The sequence below is a fragment of the Triticum dicoccoides genome, chromosome 6B (assembly GCF_002162155.2).
Source record: "Triticum dicoccoides isolate Atlit2015 ecotype Zavitan chromosome 6B, WEW_v2.0, whole genome shotgun sequence".
Classification (NCBI taxonomy): domain Eukaryota; kingdom Viridiplantae; phylum Streptophyta; class Magnoliopsida; order Poales; family Poaceae; genus Triticum; species Triticum dicoccoides.
The window spans coordinates 58,901,209-58,926,863 of NC_041391.1; the positions used below are offsets into that span (position 1 = coordinate 58,901,209).

The 25,655-nt window shown below is 46.3% G+C and overlaps 1 protein-coding gene across 1 annotated transcript; it reads right to left on the reverse strand.

The window, feature by feature from the left end:
• Positions 1-561: 561 nt before the first annotated feature.
• Positions 562-3,240, reverse strand: LOC119325799 (cytosolic sulfotransferase 5-like). Its single transcript, XM_037599525.1, has 3 exons — positions 2,843-3,240; positions 1,363-2,759; positions 562-1,221 (listed from the first exon to the last, which is right to left on the reverse strand). Exons 2-3 carry the CDS (start codon positions 2,245-2,247, stop codon positions 679-681), a joined length of 1,428 nt encoding a protein of 475 aa, XP_037455422.1. The 5' UTR covers positions 2,248-2,759; positions 2,843-3,240; the 3' UTR covers positions 562-678.
• Positions 3,241-25,655: the final 22,415 nt, after the last annotated feature.

A 25,655-nucleotide genomic window follows, 5' to 3' on the forward strand; every position in this document is an offset into this window, starting at 1 on the left:
CTATATATCTTTTTTGTTTCCGAATTTTTAAAAAAATGTTAAGATTCTTTTCTAAAAGTATGCATTTAGGAATATTTAAAAATTTCAAAATATGTTCATATTTTTTAAAACAATATTCACAATACTCATAAAAATGTTTGCACTTCGCAAAAAAATTCCTAGACAATTTGGAAAAAGTTCAGTTTACCAAAATTGTTCTAAAAAATTCAAATATATTTTAGAAAAATGTACAATTCTAAAATTTCATGTTTTCAGGTGTTTTGCAAAAAAAAAACAGATGAAAAACCTCATGAAAACAGAAAACAATGGTTGGAAAACAGAACAGGGAAAAGATTGGTCCGATCAGCTACCTGGAACAGGAAGGATCCTTATAGTAGAAGAGCTGAATGTGCCGGCTCGCTCAGCCGTTCTATGTGGGAAAGATGCATCATTATAGGAGCAGGGTTTTAGGCAGCGCACCGGACACTTGCCACTAATCAATAAATTTTTCAAGGATAATTTTGTCCTAACTTTTGTATATTTAGTAATAGATCATTCGTAGTTGGTTAGTATTCTGTTTGATAAATAATGTAATTTTTTTTATTCAGGCAAGCCAGCGACATCAGTCTGCAGTTTACAACAAGAGGGACCAAATTATGGCGAACGATTTAAAACATCAAATGCAACAATGTAGGAATGCTAGATCTTTGTGATTTTCGAGTTCGTTTCGGGCAGCATCAGGCCGGATCCTTCGAACTTGCTCTTGGTAATCTCATCAATCCTTGTTGCCATTTCCGGTGTTAGGTAGTTGGTCCAGTCTCCGACCACGCCGCGTCGGAAAAAGATCCCGTTGGGCATCGGCATCTCCGTCATTTCGGTCATCCCCGACTGGTTCACCACCTGACTGACCATGCTCTTCATGGCGCATGCCTCCGCGATCTCCCTGTCTATTCCGGCCTCCTGCTCTCCCGGCGTGAACGGGTGCCCAATGAACTCGGCAAGGCGCCTCAGCTGGCCAAGCGGGTCGGCGCTGAGCTCCTCGTAAGTAAGGAAGAGCACCTGACCCGGCCTCTCGACGTGCCACCGCCAGTAGCTTAGCACGTGCTCCCAGAACGGCCCATACACCGAGACGCCGTCGCAGAACCGGCCGTGTGCCTCGTCAATGTCCCATGGGGTCAGCTTGTTCATAAAGTGCCAGAGAGACACGAAACAGTCCTTGGGGTCCCGGCACAAGTACACCACCTGCACACCACACATAATACAGTACTACTATTTGTAATTGTTGCAAGAAACGTTCTCAAAAAGAAAAAGAAAAAGAAAAACTGTTGCAATAAACCACTAGTAATAATGTTGTAACCATGGTAGCAAACATAGTCCTACTACCTTGCAACCCGACGCCACGACGGAAGCTGGCAGCGACTCCGCCGGGACGTGCGTGGCGAAGAGCCATGGCGCCGAAAGCGAGCTCAGGTCGGGGATCTGGTCCTTGGTGTACACCTGGGTCTCGAGGAAAGGAACGAGCTGGTGCGAGTTGTGGGAGGCGAGCTGCCGGAGTACGGACGATGCGTCGTCAGTGCGGCGGGCGGCGGCGTAGAGGAGAGCCTTGATCCAGGTGGTCCCGGACTTGGGGATGGTAACAAGGAGCACATCGGTCCCGCGGGCCTCGAAGTGGTGATGTGCGACCATGGAGCTCACCATCACCGGCAGGGCCATATACCACCCGTCGGGGTGGCGGTGGTAATCAACCACGATTCCGCTGGGAACGGTCTCGTAGGTGGACACCACTCTCCGAGCTTCGTCATAGATTTCTTTTGCCTCGTCGGCGTCCGGCGCGGGGACGCCGGCGTGACGTGGGAAGAGATTAGCCTGTTGGTATTGATCTAAGGCCCAACGGGCTGAACAGAAAAAAAAAGGAGGATAAGCTAACATGAGGGAAGGGGGTAACGAACCAACGTTTGAACCCCTTGATCCCAACTCATGCGCCCTGATCGGGGGCACCCTAACCAACAAGTGGCCAGCGCACACATAAAAGGATGGGGAGCAGCCGGCACCTGCGTTAGACGAGTTCACGTAAGGTTTTCCCCTGCTCCCCACATCCCTAAACCCTAACCGATCTGGGGGAGTGCTGCACGACGGGAAGATCATCTCCGAGCTGTGCCCCTGTCCCAGGGCAGTGCCGGTGGCGCCCGAAGGGACGCCGCTACCCGCTGCGAACGTGTACCCCAAGCCCGCATCACGCCTGCATCGAGCAAGCACGGGACTTCGCATCGCCTACACCAATGGCTTCTTCCATTAGTGGTAAGAACTCAACCCCTCTCTGTTCATAAGCAATTAGGTGATCTGAATTCTAGGCATAAGATCAAATCTATCCTACTGGATTAAGTCTAACAATGATATCAGAGCCGTAATATGCCTAGATTAGATCCCTAATGATGTTCTGGTTATGTTAATGTGCTTAAGTAAGTCCAGATCATCACTGTTAAAGGTTAATGATTAATGTTTAGTCAAATTGCCCTCTGTTGAAGTCAAGATCAATCTCTAGGGTTAAGAGGTTTTGCTTAAAGTATAATTGGCCACGGGCCAGTGCTAATTATCCAATGATTATGACCAATCATGTTCTGTTAGTTTAATTCTGCCACGCTTCCGCATAAAGACATGTTGATTAGCACTGATTTAAGCTCTTGTTGGTGCCATTAGAACGTGATGAATCGGCGAAATTAAAGGAAGCAAACCATCATACCAATTCCGCCGAACCCTAGAGAATCCCCAATTCTGGAACCCTATAATTTTTCCCCATTTGTGAAATCCCAAATCAGAACCCTAATGCATTTAGTTTAAGAAAAGAAGAGAGGTTGGGGCTCACTTAGATGACGCTGGCCTTCGGGTCCGCACGGCTGCCGCCGCCGTGCGTGCACCCATGGCTGGAGCACCGCCGTCTCTCAGGACGGTTTGCGGAAGGAAGCAGGCGCCACCGCTGCGTAAAATGGAAGCGTGCGTCGCCTGGCTTCCGCGCCTTGCACGCCGCTGTCACCGCCGAAAGCTTGCGCCAGCGACCGCTGGCGAAATGCCCCGCAGCCGCCGCCTGCTCGCGCCTCGGAAAGTCGTGCTCGCGACGCCCGCAGCCACGCTCGATGGAGGAGCGCGCCGGACTCAGTCCGCGGCACGCTGCTCCGTCGAGCGCAGCCACCACGCCGCCATGGCCGGGGCGCGACGCGCAGCCGCGTGGCCGGCGTTCTACGTCGCCGTTCCGGGGATTGCGGGGACGAACTGGGAAATGGCTGCTAGGGTTCCAGCCACGTGCTGGTTTTGCTCCGCTGCGGAGCGATCTGAGCCGTCGGCTTGATCCGACGAGCGAGATCGACGCGCTGCTCCGGGCGGCCCTTCGGCCGCCTAAACGGGCCATTTTCGCGGCTGGGCTTCGGTCCAAGTTGTCTTAGCCCGTAGGAAACATGTATTTTTTTTTATGTTTTTTGTTTGCTGGGCTAAAAGTAAAGTTTTTGTGCGTCTGTTTTATTTAGTGCATTTTACGTATTATGGTTATCCACAAATGTTCTGCACTGTTATAAATATATAAAAATGCCAGAAAAATGATGCTGAAAATTATGTTTTAGTTTTCTGAATAGAATGGAACCAACGAGAAATTTTATTTAGAAAACTTTTATGAATTAATGTTTGTGTCATTTTATGGCAAATTGATGTTCATCCCATGGTAATATCAATAAATGGTGAATTATTAATGTTGGAAAATTGATATTACATGTGAGATTAATGTGATCATTTTTTGTAATACAACAATGTTGTTTTATATTTTTTGAATCACTCCATTAATTCCTCATTATTTTCTGCCCAACGGTGATATAATTTGGAGTTAATTTTGCATGAAAATTGATCAAACCAACGTAGGTTAATTTTTGTGCAATTTAATTTTATGATGATGTTCTTTTCCTTTGCTTATGATATTTTGAAATCATGACAGCTTCCGGTCCCCGTGGTCTCGAGAATATCGAACCACTCATGGGAAACAACTTCCAAACTTGGAAGGACTCATTGCTTTTGCATTTGGGTTGGCATGAGGTTGACCTTGCACTAATGGAAAGTAAACCAGTGGAACCTAAAAAGGATGCCACTGAGTATGCTGAGCTTAAGAAAGCCTACGACACTAAAGTTGAGAAGTGGGAGAGGTCCAATAGAATGGCACTCCTAATTATGAACTTCTCCATCTCCATTGAGATTAAAGGGGCTATTCCCCCTAATGAAAGTGTTTCCGAATATTTGAAATCGATGGAAGAACAATTTAAAGGCTCAGAGAAAGTGTATGCAGATGAGCTTTTACACAAGCTGCTTGCAAAATATGAAGGAAATGGAAATGTGAGGGAGCACATTTTGAGCATGAGCAATGCCGCGGCAAAGCTTAAAACTATGAAGTGTGACTTGAGCGAAGAGCTTCTTGTGCTCCTAGTTTTTAGGTCACTACCCTCACAGTTCAATCCATTCAAGATAAACTATAATTCTCTTGAAATCAAATGGAAACTACCTGAACTCATTGCACATTGCGTTCAGGAGGAATAGAGAATTAAGAGTGAATAGAAAGATCAAGCTTTCCATGTTAGTTCTGGGAAAAGGAAGCATGAGAACTGTCGGTGTCAAAACCGGCGGATCTCGGGTAGGGGGTCCCGGACTGTGCGTCTAGGCGGATGGTGACAGGAGACAAGGGACACGATGTTTTTACCCAGGTTCGGGCCCTCTCGATGGAGGTAAAACCCTACTCCTACTTGATTAATATTGATGATATGGGTAGTACAAGAGTAGATCTACCACGAGATCGGAGTGGCTAAACCCTAGAAGCTAGCCTATGGTATGATTGTTGTTCGTCCTATGGACTAAGACTCTCCGGTTTATATAGACACCGGAGAGGGCTAGGGTTACACAGAGTCGGTTACAATGGGAGGAGATCTTCATATCGTATCTCCAAGCTTGCCTTCCACGCCAAGGAAAGTCCCATCCGGACACAGGACAGAGTCTTCAATCTTGTATCTTCATAGTCCAGGAGTCCGGCCAAAGGTCTTAGTCCGGCCATCCGGACACCCCCTAATCCAGGACTCCCTCAGTAGCCCCTGAACCAGGCTTCAATGACGACGAGTCCGGCGCGCAAGTTGTCTTCGGCATTGCAAGGCGGGTTCCTCCTCCGAATATTCCATAGAAGATGTTGAACACCAGGGTAGTGTCCGGCTCTGCAAAATAAGTTCCATATTCCACCGTAGAGAGAATACTATTTGCATCAATCGGATCTGCTGACGTATTCCGCGGCATGACATCATGCCACGGCCAGGCTTTTATTCATTTTACCGTTCCACCTCAGCGCATTTAGCGAGGCGGTTTCCTTGCCACGTCTTGTCAAAGCAGAGATCATGTCTCCTTATTCTGGAATTCTCATCAATACGGGCGTGGGTAACCCAACCGTGCCTTAGGTATGACTCCCTAATTGAAAGCGAGTCTCAAACGGTCACGGGGAGGGCTCTTGGTATTCACCTCCTTTATAAAGGAACCAAGGCCCGGCTCCCTTCTTCTCAAACCAATCAAATCCGCCCCTCGCCTCGAGTTCCAACACCCAAAGCTCTAGTTTTAGGCGCTCCGGACCTTCGAAGATGTCCGGCTCCAACCTTCAAGGCCGGTGGATGCCTTCCTCCATTACGGAAGAAGATGTGCGAAAGTTAAGAGATGCCAGGTATCTAACCGGCGAAATTCCACATAGACTGCCTACTCAAGGGCAAGCTGTTCCCGCTCCCCAGCCCGGTGAAATCGTGGTGTTCGCATCTCACTTCCTTCGGGGGCTAGGCTTCCCGATCGATCCCTTTGTGAGGGGGCTTATGTTTTACTACTGGCTGGAGTTCCACGACCTAGCTCCAGAGTCCATCCTCCAGATCTCATCATTCATTGTCGTGTGCGAGGCCTTCCTCCATATCACCCCTCACTTCGGATTGTGGCTAAAAACTTTCAAAGTGGAACCGAAAATGATCGAGGGGCAGCACGCTGAGTGCGGAGGGGCTATAATAAGCAAGATGGACGACGCTCCATGGCCCGAAGGCTCTTTTCAAGAGGAGCTCGGCTTATGGCAACGGGACTGGTTTTACATCACAGCCCCTAGGGGCACCACATGGGTGGCACCACCTACTTTTCGCTCGGGTCCCCCACCACGGCTGGCGTCATGGGTTAATGAAGGACTTATCTGGGGGCCGCCCAAATACGTGCCCTTGCTGCAGGGCCGTATTCGAGATCTTCTAGAAAGAGATATCAATTTGACCGTAGTGGCGCAAGTCATGGTGATTCGCCGCACACTGCCCTGCAAACGTTGGCCTCTCCGCCTGTGGGAGTTCAATCCGGAGGGACCACGAGTCCTACAACATTTCATGGGAATGACACCCATGGAGATGTACAAATCGTTCTTCGGATCACAAGCAAGGTGTCCGGACGCAGGTCTGAGCTGCAATCGCCCGGATGCTAAAGTAAGTAGCCCCGTATTTGGATACACCATCCATATTTTTATCAAATCTACCCTTTAGCAGAGTTGTCCTTTGAACAGGAGTGGATGGTGAAGGCAAAGCTTATCAGGTGTCCAGCCCCCCTGCCCGAGACCGTGACAAATCCCATGCTGACTAGGATGCTAGAGGTCGCGCCGTTGGCGGAAGGCGAAGGAGGGCCCCAAGGAGCTACGGCCTCCACGAAGGAGGCCATTAGGAAGGGAAGAATCGAAAATTCTCCCGACCAGGGAAAGAAAAGGACTGCCTCTGAAGACCCAGAGGTGATAACCTCAAAACGGGGAAAGAAATCTTCGTCAGAGGGTTCGGCACCGGAGAACGCCCCAGCCGAATCGCCCCCTAAAGGGGACCCGCTCTCCCCCGAGACGTAAGTGAAGGCAGGGGTTCCATAATGAATCACACTCATGTTTTATTCCTGAGGGAAATGACCGAAACATTATCTTGTAGTTCGGATCTCAACCCTTCTCAGCAGAGCTCATCTTCAGGGGATCTTCATCCAGAGATGATAGAGAGCAAAACGCCTCCCCTTGTTCCACCGTCTCACGAGGCTGGCGACCCCGAGGTATCGTCCCGGAGGGTTTTTTCAAGTCCGGACCCTGGAAAAGGTCGTCAGACTAGTCCAGCACCCTCTTGCGTGCCAGCGGAGGGGCTGAAGGATCTGCTTGGTAGGGCGTCCATCTCAGAAGAACATCGTATGTTGACGGTGTTGGGGAACGTAGTAATTTCAAAAAAAAAATCCTACGCACACGCAAGATCATGGTGATGGCATAGCAACGAGAGGGGAGAGTGTTGTCCACGTACCCTCGTAGACCGTAAGCGGAAGCGTTAGCACAACGCGGTTGATGTAGTCGTACGTCTTCACGATCCGACCGATCCAAGCACCGAACGTACGGCACCTCCGAGTTCAGCACACGTTCAGCTCGATGACGATCCCCGGGCTCCGATCCAGCAAAGCTTCGGGGATGAGTTCCGTCAACACGATGACGTGGTGACGATGATGATGTTCTACCGGCGCAGGGCTTCTCCTAAGCTTCGCCTCGCTATGACCGAGGTGGAATATGGTGGAGGGGGGCACCGCACACGGCTAAGGAACGATCCGTAGATCAACTTGTGTGTCCATGGGTTGCCCCCCGCCCCCGTATATAAAGGAGCCAGGGGGAGGAGGCGGCCGGCCAAGGAGGGCGCGCCAAGGGGGGAGTCCTACTCCCACCGGGAGTAGGACTCCCTTCTTTCCTAGTTGGAATAGGAGAAGGGGGAAAGAGAAGGAAGAGGGGAAGGAAAGGGGGGGGGGGCGCCGCCCCCCTTCCCTTGTCCTACTCGGACTAGGAAGGGGAGGGGTGTGCGGCCCCCTCCTGCCTCCTTCTCTCTTCTCCCTCGAGGCCCATGTAGGCCCAATAACCCCCCGGGGGGGTTCCGGTAACCTCCCGGTGCTCCGGTAAAATGCCGATTTCACCCGGAACGATTCCGATGTCCAAATATAGGCTTCCAATATATCAATCTTTATGTTTCGACCATTTCGAGACTCCTCGTTACGTCCATGATCACATCCGGGACTCCGAACAAACTTCGGTACATCAAAACTTATAAACTCATAATAAAACTGTCATCGTAACGTTAAACGTGCGGACCCTACGGGTTCGAGAACTATGTAGACATGACCTAGAACTATTCTCGGTCAATAACCAATAGCGGAACCTGGATGCTCATATTGGTTCCTACATATTCTACGAAGATCTTTATCGGTCAAACCGCATAACAACATACGTTGTTCCCTTTGTCATCGGTATGTTACTTGCCCGAGATTTGATCGTCGGTATCCAATACCTAGTTCAATCTCGTTACCGGCAAGTCTATTTACTCGTTCCATAATGCATCATCCCGTAACCAACTCATTTGGTCACATTGCTTGCAAGGCTTATAGTGATGTGCATTACCGAGAGGGCCCAGAGATACCTCTCCTACAATTGGAGTGACAAAACCTAATCTCGAAATATGCCAACTCAACATGTACCTTCGGAGGCACCTGTAGTACTCCTTTATAATCACCCAGTTATGTTGTGATGTTTGGTAGTACCCAAAGTGTTCCTCCGGTAAACGGGAGTTGCATAATTCTCATAGTTACAGGAACATGTATAAGTCATGAAGAAAGCAATAGCAATATACTAAGCGATCAAGTGCTAGGCTAACAGAATGGGTCATGTCAATCACATCATTCTCCTAATGATGTGATCCCATTAATCAAATGACAACACATGTCTATGGTTAGGAAACATAACCATCTTTGATTAACGAGCTAGTCTAGTAGAGGCATACTAGTGACTATATGTTTGTCTATGTATTCACACATGTATCATGTTTCCGGTTAATACAATTCTAGCATGAATAATAAACATTTATCATGATATGAGGAAATAAATAATAACTTTATTATTGCCTCTAGGGCATATTTCCTTCAGTCTCCCACTTGCACTAGAGTCAATAATCTAGATTACATAGTAACGATTCTGACACCCATGGAGTCTTGGTGCTGATCATGTTTTGCTCGTGAGAGTGGCTTAGTCAACGGGTCTGCAACATTCAGATCCGTATGTATCTTGCAAATCTCTATGTCTCCCACTTGGACTTGGTCCCCAATGGAATTGAAGCGTCTCTTGATGTGCTTGGTCCTCTTGTGAAATCTGGATTCCTTTGCCAAGGCAATTGCACCAGTATTGTCACAGAAGATTTTCATTGGTCCCGATGCACTAGGTATGACACCTAGATCGGAAATGAACTCCTTCATCCAGACTCCTTCATTTGCTGCTTCCGAAGCAGCTATGTACTCCGCTTCACATGTAGATCCCGCCACGACGCTTTGTTTAGAACTGCACCAACTTACAGCTCCACCGTTTAATAAAAACACGTATCCGGTTTGCGATTTAGAATCGTCCGGATCAGTGTCAAAGCTTGCATCGACGTAACCATTTACGACTAGCTCTTTGTCACCTCCATATACGAGAAACATATCCTTAGTCCTTTTCAGGTATTTCAGGATGTTCTTGACCGCTGTCCAGTGATCCACTCCTGGATTACTTTGGTACCTTCCTGCCAAGCTTATTGCTAAGCATACGTCAGGTCTGGTACACAGCATTGCATACATGATAGAGCCTATGGCTGAAGCATAGGGAACATCTTTCATTTTCTCTCTATCTTCTGATGTGGTCGGGCATTGAGTTTGACTCAATTTCACACCTTGTAGTACGGGCAAGAACCCTTTCTTTGCCTGATCCATTTTGAACTTTTTCAAAATTTTATCAAGGTATGTGCTTTGTGAAAGTCCTATTAAGCGTCTTGATCTATCTCTATAGATCTTGATGCCCAATATATAAGCAGCTTCACCGAGGTCTTTCATTGAAAAACTTTTATTCAAGTATCCCTTTATGCTATCCAGAAATTCTATATCATTTCCAATTAATAATATGTCATCTACATATAATATCAGAAATGCTACAGAGCTCCCACTCACTTTCTTGTAAATACAGGCTTCTCCAAAAGTTTGTATAAAACCATATGCTTTGATCACACTATCAAAGCGTTTATTCCAACTCCGAGATGCTTGCACCAGTCCATAAATAGAACGCTGGAGCTTGCACACTTTGTTAGCACCTTTTGGATCTACAAAACCTTCTAGCTGCATCATATACAACTCTTCTTCCAGAAATCCATTCAAGAATGCAGTTTTGACATCCATTTGCCAAATTTCATAATTATGAAATGCAGCAATAGCTAACATGATTCGGACAGACTTAAGCATCGCTACGGGTGAGAAAGTCTCATCATAGTCAACCCCTTGAACTTGTCGAAAACCTTTCGCAACAAGTCGAGCTTTATAGACAGTTATATTACCATCAGCGTCAGTCTTCTTCTTAAAAATCCATTTATTCTCAATGGCTTGCCGATCATCGGGCAAGTCAACCAAAGTCCATACTTTGTTTTCATACATGGTCCCATCTCAGATTTCATGGCCTCTAGCCATTTTGCGGAATCTGGGTGTTGGGGAACGTAGCAGAAATTCAAAAATTTTCCTACGTAACACCAAGATCTATCTATGGAGAGACCAGCAACGAGTAGAAAGAGAGTGGAGTTTGCATCTACATACCCTTGTAGATCGCTAAGCGGAAGCGTTCAAGTGAACGGGGTTGATGGAGTCGTACTCGTCGTGATTCAGATCACCGATGATCAAGTGCCGAACGGACGGCACCTCCGCGTTCAACACACGTACAGCCCGGTGACGTCTCCCACGCCTTGATCCAGCAAGGAGAGAGGGAGAGGTTGAGGAAGACTCCATCCAACAGCAGCACAACAGCGTGGTGGTGGTGGAGGAGCGTGGCAATCCCGCAGGGCTTCGCCAAGCACCATGGGAGAAGAAGAGGAGGGAGAGAGGCAGGGCTGCACCAACGAGAGATCAAATCGCGTGTTATGGGCAGCCCCTAGGCCTCATATATATAGGGGAAGGGGAGGGCTGCGCCCCCTTTAGGGTTTCCCACCCCAAGGGGCGGCGGCCAGCCTCCAGATGGCATCTGGTGCGGCGGCCAAGAGGGGGGGAGGAGTCCATCCTCCCCAAGGCACCTCGGAGGTGCCTTCCCCCTTGAGGACTCTTCCCTCTAGGGTTCCCTAGGCGCATGGGCCTCTTGGGGCTGATGCCCTTGGCCCATGTAGGCCAAGGCGCACCCCCCACAGCCCATGTGGCCCCCCGGGGCAGGTGGCCCCACTCGGTGGGCCCCCGGGACCCTTCCGGTGGTCCCGGTACAATACCGATAACCCCGAAACTTGTCCCGATGGCCGAAACAGGACTTCCTATATATAAATCTTTACCTCCAGACCATTCCGGAACTCCTCGTGACGTCCGGGATCTCATACGGGACTCCGAACAACATTCGGTTACCACATACAAGCTTCCTTTATAACCCTAGCGTCATCGAACCTTAAGTGTGTAGACCCTACGGGTTCGGGAGACATGCAGACATGACCGAGACGTTCTCCGGTCAATAACCAACAGCGGGATCTGGATACCCATGTTGGCTCCCACATGTTCCACGATGATCTCATCGGATGAACCACGATGTCAAGGACTCAATCGATCCCGTATACAATTCCCTTTGTCTATCGGTATGTTACTTGCCCGAGACTCGATCGTCGGTATCCAATACCTTGTTCAATCTCGTTACCGGCAAGTCACTTTACTCGTTCCGTAACACATCATCCCGTGATCAACTCCTTGGTCACATTGCGCATATGATGATGTCCTACCGAGTGGGCCCAGAGATACCTCTCCGTTTACACGGAGTGACAAATCCCAGTCTCGATTCGTGCCAACCCAACAGACACTTTCGGAGATACCTGTGATGCACCTTTATAGCCACCCAGTTACGTTGTGACGTTTGGTACACCCAAAGCATTCCTACGGTATCCGGGAGTTGCACAATCTCATGGTCTAAGGAAAAGATACTTGACATTGGCAAAGCTCTAGCAAATGAACTACACGATCTTTTGTGCTAGTCTTAGGATTGGGTCTTGTCCATCACATCATTCTCCTAATGATGTGATCCCGTTATCAACGACATCCAATGTCCATAGCCAGGAAACCATGACTATCTGTTGATCACAACGAGCTAGTCAACTAGAGGCTCACTAGGGACATATTGAGGTCTATGTATTCACACGTGTATTACGATTTCCGGATAATACAGTTATAGCATGAATAAAAGACAATTATCATGAACAAGGAAATATAATAATAATACTTTTATTATTGCCTCTAGGGCATATTTCCAACAGTCTCCCACTTGCACTAGAGTCAATAATCTAGTTCACATCGCCATGTGATTAACACTCACAGGTCACATCGCCATGTGACTAATACCCAAGAGTTTACTAGAATCAGTAGTCTAGTTCACATCACTATGTGATTGACACTCAATGAGTTTTTATGTTTGATCATGTTGCTTGTGAGAGAGGTTTTAGTCAACGGGTTTGAACCTTTCAGATCCGTGTGTGCTTTACAAATCTCTATGTCATCTCCTAGATGCAGCTACCACGCTCTATTTGGAGCTATTCCAAACAACTGTTCTACTTGGAGCTATTCTAAATTATTGCTCCATTATATGTATCCGGTCTCTCTACTCAGAGCTATCCGGATAGGTGTCAAGCTTGCATCGACGTAACCCTTTACGACGAACTCTTTTACCACCTCCATAATCGAGAAAATTCCTTAGTCCACTAGTTACCAAGGATGACTTTGACCGCTGTCTGTGATCCATTCATGGATCACTCTTGTACCCCTTGACTGACTCATGGCAAGGCACACTTCAGGTGCGGTACACAGCATAGCATACTGAAGAGCCTACGTCTTAAGCATAGGGGACGACCTTCGTCCTTTCTCTCTATTCTGCCGTGGTCGAGCTTTAAGTCTTAACTTCGTACCTTACAACTCAGGCAAGAACTCCTTCTTTGACTGGTCCATCTTGAACACCTTCAAGATCATGTCAAAGTATGTGCTCATTTGAAAGTATTATTAAGCATTTTGATCTATCCTTATAGATCTTGATGCTCAATGTTCATGTAGCTTAATCCAGGCTTTCCATTGAAAAACACTTTCAAAATAACCCTATATGCTTTCCAGAAATTCTACGTCATTTCTGATCAACAATATGTCAACAACATATACTCATCAGAAATTCTATAGTGCTCCCACTCACTTCTTTGGAAATACAAGTTTCTCATAAACTTTGTACAAACCCAAAATTTTTGATCATCATCAAAGCATACATTCCAACTCCGAGATGCTTACTCCAGTCCTTAAAAGGATCGCTGGAGCTAGCATACCTTTTAGCATCCTTAGGATCGACAAAACTTTTCTGATTGTATTGCATACAACCTTTCCTTACGAAAACTAGTAAGGAAACTTGTCTTGACATCCATCTGCCAGATTTCATAAATGCAGCTAATGCTAACATGATTCCGACGGACTTTAAGCATCGCTACGGATGAGAAAATCTCATCGTAGTCAACTCCTTGAACTTGTGAAAAACTCTTCGCCACAAGTCGAGCTTCACTGATGGTGACATTACCATCCACGTCCGTCTTCTTCTTAAAAGATCCATTTATCTCAATGGCTTGCCGATCATCGGGCAAGTCCACCAAAGTCCATGGATCCGTTCTCGGATTTTATGGCCTCGAGCCATTTATTGGAATCCGGGCCCACCATCGCTTCTCCATAGCTCGTAGGTTCATTGTTGTCTAGCAACATGACTTCCAAGACAGGATTACCGTACCACTCTGAAGTAGTATGTATCCTTGTCACCCTACGAGGTACGGCAGTGATTTGATCCGAAACTTCATGATAAATATCATAAGCTTCCACTTCAATTGGTGTAGGTGCCACAGGAACAACTTCCTGTGCCCTGCTACACACTGGTTGAAGTGATGGTTCAATAACCTCATCAAGTCTCCACCATCCTCCCACTCAACTCTTTCGAGAGAAACCTTTCCTCGAGAAAGGACCCGATTCTAGAAACAATCCCTTATTGCTTTCGGATCTGAATTAGGAGGTATACCCAACTGTTTTGGGTTTCCTATGAAGATGCATTTTATCCGCTTTGGGTTCGAGCTTATCAACCTGAAACTTTTTCATATAAGCGTCACAGCCCCAAACTTTTAAGAAACGACAACTTAGGTTTCTCTAAACCATAATTCATACGGTGTCATCTCAACGGAATTACGTGGTGCCCTATTTAAAGTGAATGTGGTTGTCTCTAATGCCTAACCCATGAACAATAGTGGTAATTCGATAAGAGACATCATGGTACGCACCATATCCAATAGGGTGCAACTATGATGTTCGGACACACCATCACACTATGGTGTTCCAGGCGGTATTAATTGCGAAACAATTTCCACAATGTCTTAATTGTGTGCCAAAACTCGTAACTCAGATATTCATCTCTATGATCATATCATAGACATTTTATCCTCTTGTCACAATGATCTTCTACTTCACTCTGAAATTATTTGAACCATTCAATAATTCAGACTTGTGTTTCATCAAGTAAATATTCTCAACATCTACTCGAATCATCTGTGAAGTAAGAACATAACGATATTCACTCCATGCCTCAGCACTCATTGGACTGCACACATCAAAATGTGTTGCTTCCAATAAGTTGCTATCTTGTTCCATTTTACTGAAACCGAGGCTTTTCAGTCATCTTGCCCATGTGGTATGATTTGCATATCTCAAGTGATTCAAAATCAAGTGAGTCCGAACGATCCATTTGCATGGAGTTTCTTCATGCATATACACCAATAGACATGGTTCGCATGTCTCAAACTTTTCAAAAACGAGTGAGTCCAAAGATCCATCAACATGGAGCTTCTTCATGCGTTTTATACCATTATGACTTACATGGCAGTGCCACAAGTAAGTGGTACTATCATTACTATCTTATATCTTTTGGCATGAAAATGTGTATCACTACGACCGAGATTCAATAAACCATTCCTTTAGGTGCAAGAGCACTTATTCAGGTTTAATACTAATCTTGATGGTAGAGGGAGCGTGCGATGTTAGATCACATCAAACTTGGAAACACTTCCAACACATATCGTCAGCTCACCTTTAGCTAGTCTCCGTTTTATTCCGTAGCTTTTATTTTGAGTTACTAACACTTAGAAACCGAACCGGTATCTTATACCCTGGTGCTACTAGGAGTACTAGTAAAGTACACATTAACATAATGTATATCCAATATACTTCTATTGACCTTGCCAGCCTTCTCATCTACCAAGTATCTGGGGTAATTCTGCTCTAGTGACTGTTCCCCTTATTACAGAAGCACTTAGTCTCGGGTTTGGGTTCAACCTTGGGTTTCTTCATTGGTGCAGCAGCTGAATTGCCGTTTCATGAAGTATCCCTTTGTTCCCTTGCCCTTCTTGAAACTAGTGGTTTCACCAACCATCAACAATTGATGCTCCTTCTTGATTTCTACTTTCGCGGTGTCAAACATCGCGAATACTTCAAGGATCATCATATCTATCCCTGATATGTTATAGTTCATCACGAAGCTCTAGCAGCTTCGTGGCAATGACTTTGGGGAAACATCACTATCTCATTTGGAAGATCAACTCCCACTTGATTCAAGTGATTGTTGCACTCAGACAATCTGAGCACAAGCTCAACGATTGAGCTTTTCTCCCTTAGTTTGTAGGCTAAGAAAATTGTCAGAGGTCTCATACCTCTTGACGTGGGCACGAGCCTGAAATCCTAATTTCAGCCCTCGAAACATCTCATATGTTCCGCGACGTTTCGAAAACGTCTTTGGTGCCTCTACTTAAACCATTTAACTGAACTATCACGTAGTTATCAAAACGTGTATGTTCGATGTTCGAAACATCCACAAATGACGTTTGGGGTTCAGCACACTGAGCAGTGCATTAAAGACATAAGCTTTCTACTGATCGCATAATCGCTACTATCAACTTTCAACTATATTTTCTCTAGGAACATATCTAAACAGTGGAACTAAAGCGCAAGCTTACGACATAATTTGCAAAAGGTCTTTTGACTATGTTCAGGATAATTAAGTTCATCTTATGAACTCCCACTTAGATAGACATCCCTCTGGTCATCTAAGTGATCACATGATCCGAGTCAACTAGGCCGTGTCCGATCATCACGTGAGACGGACTAGTTAACGTCGGTGAACATCTTCATGTTGATCGTATCTACTATACGACTCATGCTCGACCTTTCGGTCTCCGTGTTCCGAGGCCATGTCTGCACATGCTAGGCTCGTCAAGTTAACCCTAAGTGTTTTCGCTGTGTAAAACCGTCTTACACCCGTTGTATGTGAACGTAAGAATCCATCACACCCGATCATCACGTGGTGCTTAGAAGCGACGAACTGTAGCAACGGTGCACAGTTAGGGGAGAACACTTCTTGAAATTTTGTAAGGGATCATCTTATTTACTACCGTCGTCCTAAGTAAACAAGATGCATAAACATGATAAACATCACATGCAATCAAATAGAGTAGTGACATGATATGGCCAATATCATATAGCTCCTTTGATCTTCATCTTCGGGGCTCCATGATCATCTTGTCACCGGCATGACACCATGATCTCCATCATCATGATCTCCATCATCGTGTCTTTATGAAGTTGTCACGCCAACGACTACTTCTACTTCTATGACTAACGTTTAGCAATAAAGTAAAGTAAGTTACATGGCGTTCTTCGATGACACGCAGGTCATACAAAAAATAAAGACAACTCCTATGGCTCCTGCCGGTTGTCATACTCATCGACATGCAAGTCGTGAATCCTATTACAAGAACATGATCAATCTCATACATCACATATCATTCATCACATTCTTCTTGGCCATATCACATCACATAGCATACCCTGCAAAAACAAGTTAGACGTCCTCTAATTGTTGTTTGCATGTTTTACGTGGCTGCTATGGGTTCTAGCAAGAACGTTTCTTACCTACGCAAAACCACAACGTGATATGTCAATTGCTATTTACCCTTCATAAGGACCCTTTTCATCGAATCCGTTCCGACTAAAGTGGGAGAGACTGGCACCCGCTAGCCACCTTATGCACCAAGTGCATGTCAATCGGTGGAACCTGTCTCACGTAAGAGTACGTGTAAGGTCGGTCCGGGCCGCTTCATCCCACAATACCGTCGAAACAAGATTGGACTAGTAACGGTAAGCATATTGAACAACATCAACGCCCACAACTACTTTGTGTTTTACTCGTGCAAAGAATCTACGCAATAGACCTAGCTCATGATGCCACTGTTGGGGAACGTAGCAGAAATTCAAAAAATTTCCTGCGTAACACCAAGATCTATCTATGGAGAGACCAGCAACGAGTAGAAAGAGAGTGGAGTTTGCATCTACATACCCTTGTAGATCGCTAAGCGGAAGCGTTCAAGTGAACGGGGTTGATGGAGTCGTACTCGTCGTGATTCAGATCACCGATGATCAAGTGCCGAACGGACGGCACCTCCGCGTTCAACACACGTACAGCCCGGTGACGTCTCCCACGCCTTGATCCAGCAAGGAGAGAGGGAGAGGTTGAGGAAGACTCCATCCAACAGCAGCACAACAGCGTGGTGGTGGTGGAGGAGCGTGGCAATCCCGCAGGGCTTCGCCAAGCACCATGGGAGAAGAAGAGGAGGGAGAGAGGCAGGGCTGCACCAACGAGAGATCAAATCGCGTGTTATGGGCAGCCCCTAGGCCTCATATATATAGGGGAAGGGGAGGGCTGCGCTCCCTTTAGGGTTTCCCACCCCAAGGGGCGGCGGCCAGCCTCCAGATGGCATCTGGTGCGGCGGCCAAGAGGGGGGGAGGAGTCCATCCTCCCCAAGGCACCTCGGAGGTGCCTTCCCCCTTGAGGACTCTTCCCTCTAGGGTTCCCTAGGCGCATGGGCCTCTTGGGGCTGATGCCCTTGGCCCATGTAGGCCAAGGCGCACCCCCCACAGCCCATGTGGCCCCCCGGGGCAGGTGGCCCCACCCGGTGGGCCCCCGGGACCCTTCCGGTGGTCCCGGTACAATACCGATAACCCCGAAACTTGTCCCGATGGCCGAAACAGGACTTCCTATATATAAATCTTTACCTCCGGACCATTCCGGAACTCCTCGTGACGTCCGGGATCTCATCCGGGACTCCGAACAACATTCGGTTACCACATACAAGCTTCCTTTATAACCCTAGAGTCATCGAACCTTAAGTGTGTAGACCCTACGAGTTCGGGAGACATGTAGACATGACCGAGACGTTCTCCGGTCAATAACCAACAGCGGGATCTGGATACCCATGTTGGCTCCCACATGTTCCACGATGATCTCATCGGATGAACCACGATGTCAAGGACTCAATCGATCCCGTATACAATTCCCTTTGTCTATCGGTATGTTACTTGCCCGAGACTCGATCGTCGGTATCCAATACCTTGTTCAATCTCGTTACCGGCAAGTCACTTTACTCGTTCCGTAACACATCATCCCGTGATCAACTCCTTGGTCACATTGCGCATATGATGATGTCCTACCGAGTGGGCCCAGAGATACCTCTCCGTTTACACGGAGTGACAAATCCCAGTCTCGATCCGCATAAAACAATAGATACTTTCGGAGATACCTGTAGTGTACCTTTATAGTCACCCAGTTACGTTGTGACGTTTGATACACCCAAAGCACTCCTACGGTATCCAGGAGTTACACGATCTCATGGTCAAAGGAAGAGATACTTGACATTGGCAAAGCTCTAGCAAACGAACTACACGATCCTTGTGCTAAGCTTAGGATTGGGTCTTGTCCATCACATCATTCTCCTAATGATGTGATCCCGTTATCAACGACATCCAATGTCCATAGCCAGGAAACCATGACTATCTGTTGATCACAACGAGCTAGTCAACTAGAGGCTCACTAGGGACATATTGAGGTCTATGTATTCACACGTGTATTACAATTTCCGGATAATACAGTTATAGCATGAATAAAAGACAATTATCATGAACAAGGAAATATAATAATAATACTTTTATTATTGCCTCTAGGGCATATTTCCAACACTGGGCTCATCATCGCTTCCTCATAGTTCGTAGGTTCATCATGGTCAAGCAACATGACTTCCATAATTGGATTACCGTACCACTCTGGTGCGGATCTTATTCTGGTAGACCTACGAGGTTTAGTAGAAACTTGATCTGAAGTTTCATGATCAATATCATTAGCTTCCTCACTAATTGGAGTAGTTGTCACAGGAACCGGTTCTTGTGATGAACTACTTTCCAATAAGGGAGTAGATACAGTTATCTCATCAAGTTCTACTTTCCTCCCACTCACTTCTTTCGAGAGAAACTCCTTCTCTAGAAAGGATCCGATTTTAGCAACGAAAATCTTGCCCTCAGATCTGTGATAGAAGGTGTACCCAATAGTCTCTTTTGGGTATCCTATGAAGACACATTTCTCCGATTTGGGTTCGAGCTTATCTGGTTGAAGTTTCTTCACATAAGCATCGCAGCCCCAAACTTTAAGAAACGACAACTTTGGTTTCTTGCCAAACCATAGTTCATAAGGCGTTGTCTTAACGGATTTTGATGGTGCCCTATTTAACGTGAATGCGGCCGTCTCTAAAGCATAACCCCAAAATGATAGCGGTAAATCAGTAAGAGACATCATAGATCGCACCATATCTAGTAAAGTACGATTACGACGTTCGAACACACCATTTCGTTGTGGTGTTCCAGGTGGCGTGAGTTGCGAAACTATTTCGTGTTGTTTCAAGTGTAGACCAAACTCGTAACTCAAATATTCTCCTCCACGATCAGATCGTAGAAATTTTATTTTCCTGTTACGATGATTTTCTACTTCACTCTGAAATTCTTTGAACTTTTCAAATGTTTCAGACTTGTGTTTCATCAAGTAGATATACCCATATCTGCTCAAATCATCTGTGAAGGTGAGAAAATAACGATATCCGCTGCGAGCCTCAACATTCATTGGACCACAAACATCAGTATGTATGATTTCCAACAAGTCAGTTGCTCGCTCCATAGTTCCGGAGAACGGCGTTTTAGTCATCTTGCCCATGAGGCACGGTTCGCAAGTACCAAGTGATTCATAATCAAGTGATTCCAAAATCCCACCAGTATGGAGTTTCTTCATGCGCTTTACACCGATATGACCTAAACGGCAGTGCCACAAATAAGTTGCACTATCATTATTAACTCTGCATCTTTTGGTTTCAACACTATGAATATGTGTATCACTACTATCGAGATTTAATAAAAATAGACCACTCTTCAAGGGTGCATGACCATAAAAGATATTACTCATATAAATAGAACAACCATTATTCTCTGATTTAAATGAATAACCATGTCGCATCAAACAAGATCCAGATATAATGTTCATGCTTAACGCTGGCACCAAATAACAATTATTTAGGTCTAAAACTAATCCTGATGGTAGATGTAGAGGTAGCATGCCGACCGCGATCACATCGACTTTGGAACCATTTCCCACGCGCATCGTCACCTTGTCCTTAGCCAATCTTCGCTTAATCCGTAGTCCTTGTTTCGAGTTGCAAATATTAGCAACATAACCAGTATCAAATACCCAGGTGCTACTGCGAGCATTAGTAAGGTACACATCAATAACATGTATATCAGATATACCTTTGTTCACTTTGCCATCCTTCTTATCCGCCAAATACTTGGGGCAGTTCCGCTTCCAGTGTCCAGTCTGCTTGCAGTAGAAGCACTCAGTTTCAGGCTTAGGTCCAGACTTGAGTTTCTTCTCTTGAGCAGCAACTTGCTTGCTGTTCTTTTTGAAGTTCCCCTTCTTCTTCCCTTTGTCCTTTTTCTTGAAACTGGTGGTTTTGTTAACCATCAACACTTGATGCTCCTTCTTGATTTCTACCTCCGCGGCTTTTAGCATTGCGAAGAGCTCGGGAATAGTCTTGTTCATCCCTTGCATATTATAGTTCATCATGAAGCTCTTGTAGCTTGGTGGCAGTGATTGAAGAATTCTGTCAATGACACTATCATCAGGAAGATTAACTCCCAGTTGAATCAAGTGATTATTATACCCAGACATTTTGAGTATGTGTTCACTGACAGAACTATTCTCCTCCATCTTGCAGCTGTAGAACTTATTGGAGACTTCATATCTCTCAATACGGGCATTTGCTTGAAATATTAACTTCAACTCCTGGAACATCTCATATGCCCCATGACGTTCAAAACATCGTTGAAGACCCGGTTCTAAGCCGTAAAGCATGGCACACTAAACTATCGAGTAGTCATCAGCTTTGCTCTGCCAGACGTTCTTAACGTCGTCGGTTGCATCAGCAGCAGGCCTGGCACCCAGCGGTGCTTCCAGGACGTAACTTTTTTGTGCAGCAATGAGGATAATCCTCAGGTTACAGACCCAGTCCGTGTAATTGCTACCATCATCTTTCAACTTTGCTTTCTCAAGGAACGCATTAAAATTTAACGGAACAACAGCACGAGCCATCTATCTACAAACAAACATAGATGAGCAAAATACTATCAGGTACTAAGTTTCATGATAAATTTAAGTTCAATTAATCATATTACTTAAGAACTCCCACTTAGACAGACATCTCTCTAGTCATCTAAGTGATCACGTGATCCAAATCAACTAAACCATGTCCGATCATCACGTGAGATGGAGTAGTTTCAATGGTGAACATCACTATGTTGATCATATCTACTATATGATTCACGCTCGACCTTTCGGTCTCCGTGTTCTGAGGCCATATCTGTATATGCTAGGCTCGTCAAGTATGACCTGAGTATTCTGCGTGTGCAACTGTTTTGCACCCGTTGTATTTGAACGTAGAGCCTATCACACCCGATCATCACGTGGTGTCTCAGCACGAAGAACTTTCGCAACGGTGCATACTCAGGGAGAACACTTCTTGATTATTAGTGAGAGATCATCTTAAAATGCTACCGTTAATCAAAGCAAGATAAAATGCATAAAGGATAAACATCACATGCAATCAATATAAGTGATATGATATGGCCATCATCATCTTGTGCTTGTGATCTCCATCTTCGAAGCACCGTCGTGATCACCATCGTCACCGGCGCGACACCTTGATCTTCATCGTAGCATCGTTGTCGTTACGCCATCTATTGCTTCTGCGACTATCGCTACCGCTTAGAGATAAAGTAAAGCAATTACATGGCGTTTGCATTTCATACAATAAAGTGACAACCATATGGCTCCTGCCAGTTGCCGATAACTTCGGTTACAAAACATGATCATCTCATACAATAAAATATAGCATCACGTCTTGACCATATCACATCACAACATGCCCTGCAAAAACAAGTTAGACGTCCTCTACTTTGTTGTTGCAAATTTTACGTGGCTGCTACGGGCTTTAGCAAGAACCGTTCTTACCTACGCATAAAAACCACAACGATAGTTCGTCAAGTTGGTGCTATTTTAACCTTCACAAGGACCGGGCGTAGCCACACTCGATACAACTAAAGTGAGAGAGACAGACACCCGCCAGCCACCTTTAAGCACGAGTGCTCGCAACGGTGAAACCAGTCTCGCATAAGCGTACGCGTAATGTCGGTCCGGGCCGCTTCATCTTACAATACCGCTGAACCAAAGTATGACATGCTAGTAAGCAGTATGACTTGTATCGCCCACAACTCACTTGTGTTCTACTCGTGCATATAACATCAACGCATAAAACCTAGGCTCTGATACCACTGTTGGGGAATGTAGTAATTTCAAAAAAAAATCCTATGCACACGCAAGATCATGCTGATGGCATAGCAATGAGAGGGGACAGTGTTGTCCACGTACCCTTGTAGACCGTAAGTGGAAGCGTTAGCACAACGCGGTTGATGTAGTCGTACGTCTTCACGATCCGACCGATCCAAGCACCAAACGTACGGCACCTCCGAGTTCAGCACACGTTCAGCTCGATGATGATCCCCGGGCTCCGATCCAGCAAAGCTTCGAGGATGAGTTCCGTCAACACGACGGCGTGGTGACGATGATGATGTTCTACCGGCGCAGGGCTTCGCCTAAGCTTCGCGACGATATGACCGAGGTGGAATATGGTGGAGGGGGGCACCGCACACGGCTAAGGAACGATCCGTAGATCAACTTGTGTGTCCCTGGGTTGCCCCCCGCCCCCGTATATAAAGGAGCCAGGGGGAGGAGGCGGCCGGCCAAGGAGGGCGCGCCAAGGGGGGAGTCCTACTCCCACCGGGAGTAGGACTCCCTTCTTTCCTAGTTGGAATAGGAGAAGGGGGAAAGAGGAGGAAGAGGGGAAGGAAAGGGGGGGGGGGGGGCGCCGCCCCTCTTCCCTTGTCCTATTCGGACTAGGAAGGGGAGGGGCGCGTGGCCCCCTCCTACCTCCTTCTCTCTTCTCCCTCGAGGCCATGTAGGCCCAATAACCCCCCGGGGGGGTTCCGGTAACCTCCCGGTGCTCCAGTAAAATGCCGATTTCACCCGGAACGATTCCGATGTCTAAATATAGGCTTCCAATATATCAATCTTTATGTTTCGACCATTTCGAGACTCCTCGTTACGTCCGTGATCACATCCGGGACTCCGAACAAACTTCGGTACATCAAAACTTATAAACTCATAATAAAAATGTCATCGTAACGTTAAGCGTGCGGACCCTACGGGTTCGAGAACTATGTAGACATGACCTAGAACTATTCTTGGTCAATAACCAATAGCGGAACCTGGATGCTCATATTGGTTCCTACATATTCTACGAAGATCTTTATCGGTCAAACCGCATAACAACATACGTTGTTCCCTTTGTCATCGATATGTTACTTGCCCGAGATTTGATCGTCGGTACCCAATACCTAGTTCAATCTCGTTACCGGCAAGTCTCTTTACTCGTTCCGTAATGCATCATCCCATAACCAACTCATTTGGTCACATTGCTTGCAAGGCTTATAGTGATGTGCATTACCGAGAGGGCCCAGAGATACCTCTCCTACAATTGGAGTGACAAAACCTAATCTCGAAATATGCCAACTCAACATGTACCTTCGGAGACACCTGTAGTACTCCTTTATAATCACCCAGTTACGTTGTGACGTTTGGTAGTACCCAAAGTGTTCCTCCGGTAAACGGGAGTTGCATAATTCTCATAGTTACAGGAACATGTAAAAGTCATGAAGAAAGCAATAGCAATATACTAAACGATCAAGTGCTAGGCTAACGGAATGGGTCATGTCAATCACATCATTCTCCTAATGATGTGATCCTATTAATCAAATGACAACACATGTCTATGGTTAGGAAACATAACCATCTTTGATTAACGAGCTAGTCTAGTAGAGGCATACTAGTGACTATATGTTTGTCTATGTATTCACACATGTATCATGTTTCCGGTTAATACAATTCTAGCATGAATAATAAACATTTATCATGATATGAGGAAATAAATAATAACTTTATTATTGCCTCTAGGGCATATTTCCTTCAGATGGATACGGTGATTGGAAGGATTTCATCCGCGAAAAGCGGATTGTACGAAGCTGCCAGGAGTTTACTAACAGGTTTTGAGGTACGTAAAAAGGTGTACCTTTTGGTAGAGCCGCATATTAAATGTGCCATGTATGAATAGTAGCCCCTGAGACTCTGTGTGTCGTCACGAGTGACGGCGCACAGAGGATCATAACCCCAGGTATAATATGTCGCCTATTCCATGAAGGTGGCGAGGCGTTCGATGGCTAGCCGGACTGATGAATCTGCCAAACTAAAGCGGCAACTTGACGTAGAAGATGCCGACATCGCGCTTGTAAATAAGCGGCTAGACGAGGCTCAAGGTATGTTCAAAAGACACCCAGTAATAGGAGCTTGATGCTCGGGCCTTATATGTATATACTTTATGTAGATGGTGCTGCTGCCATGGAGAACCTTTGGGCGGAACTTGCCCGAGCCAAGGAGCAAGCAAGGAAAAGTGATGCGGCTGCCGTTAAAGCGGCTGAAGAGCTAAAAGCCGAACAGGCTGCTCATTGCCAGAGCAAGAAGGAAATAGCCGAGATGGCCATAAGAGCGATGAAGGTGGCTCAGAAGGACCTTGAAAAGATCACTGCCGAAGCCAAGGATACTCGCTCTGCCATGAGAGCGATGAAGGAGGAGTTGCGTCAGGCCGGAGATATCACAGCTGGAAAGCCTTATATGCTGCGGATGAAGTTCGGAGACCCCAAGTATGTTCCATTAGACCGGTAGTGGAGTGCGGAAAACGCTTACCTGGATTTGGCAGTAAGTGCGGCGGACGCGACCGAACACTTCCGCAGCCAAGGTGACCATGAATTGGAAGAGCTTTTTTGGTCGCAGTACCACAATCCAGAATGCCCACTGTCAGTATCCGACCGTTTAGCCGCCTGGGTGGAGCTGAACAGGTTATCCGGACTCGCCATGAGGTATGTTGCGAGTCGTCTGTGGCCAGAGAAGCCGGAGCCGAAGAGTTATTTTGGCTTGGTGCAGCAGTTCCTTGGTTTGGTGCCGCATGCTGATGCAATGATGAGGTCGGCGTGCATAGAGGGCG

Bases quoted from the DNA above. Each gene is read 5' to 3' on its own strand.
- LOC119325799 (XM_037599525.1), bottom strand. From the start codon at position 2,247: ATGCGAAGTCCCGTGCTTGCTCGATGCAGGCGTGATGCGGGCTTGGGG. The intron at 1,222-1,362 runs GTAGTAGGACTA...TGTGGTGTGCAG, and splicing joins TCGTGGCGTCGGGTTGCAAG to GTGGTGTACTTGTGCCGGGA.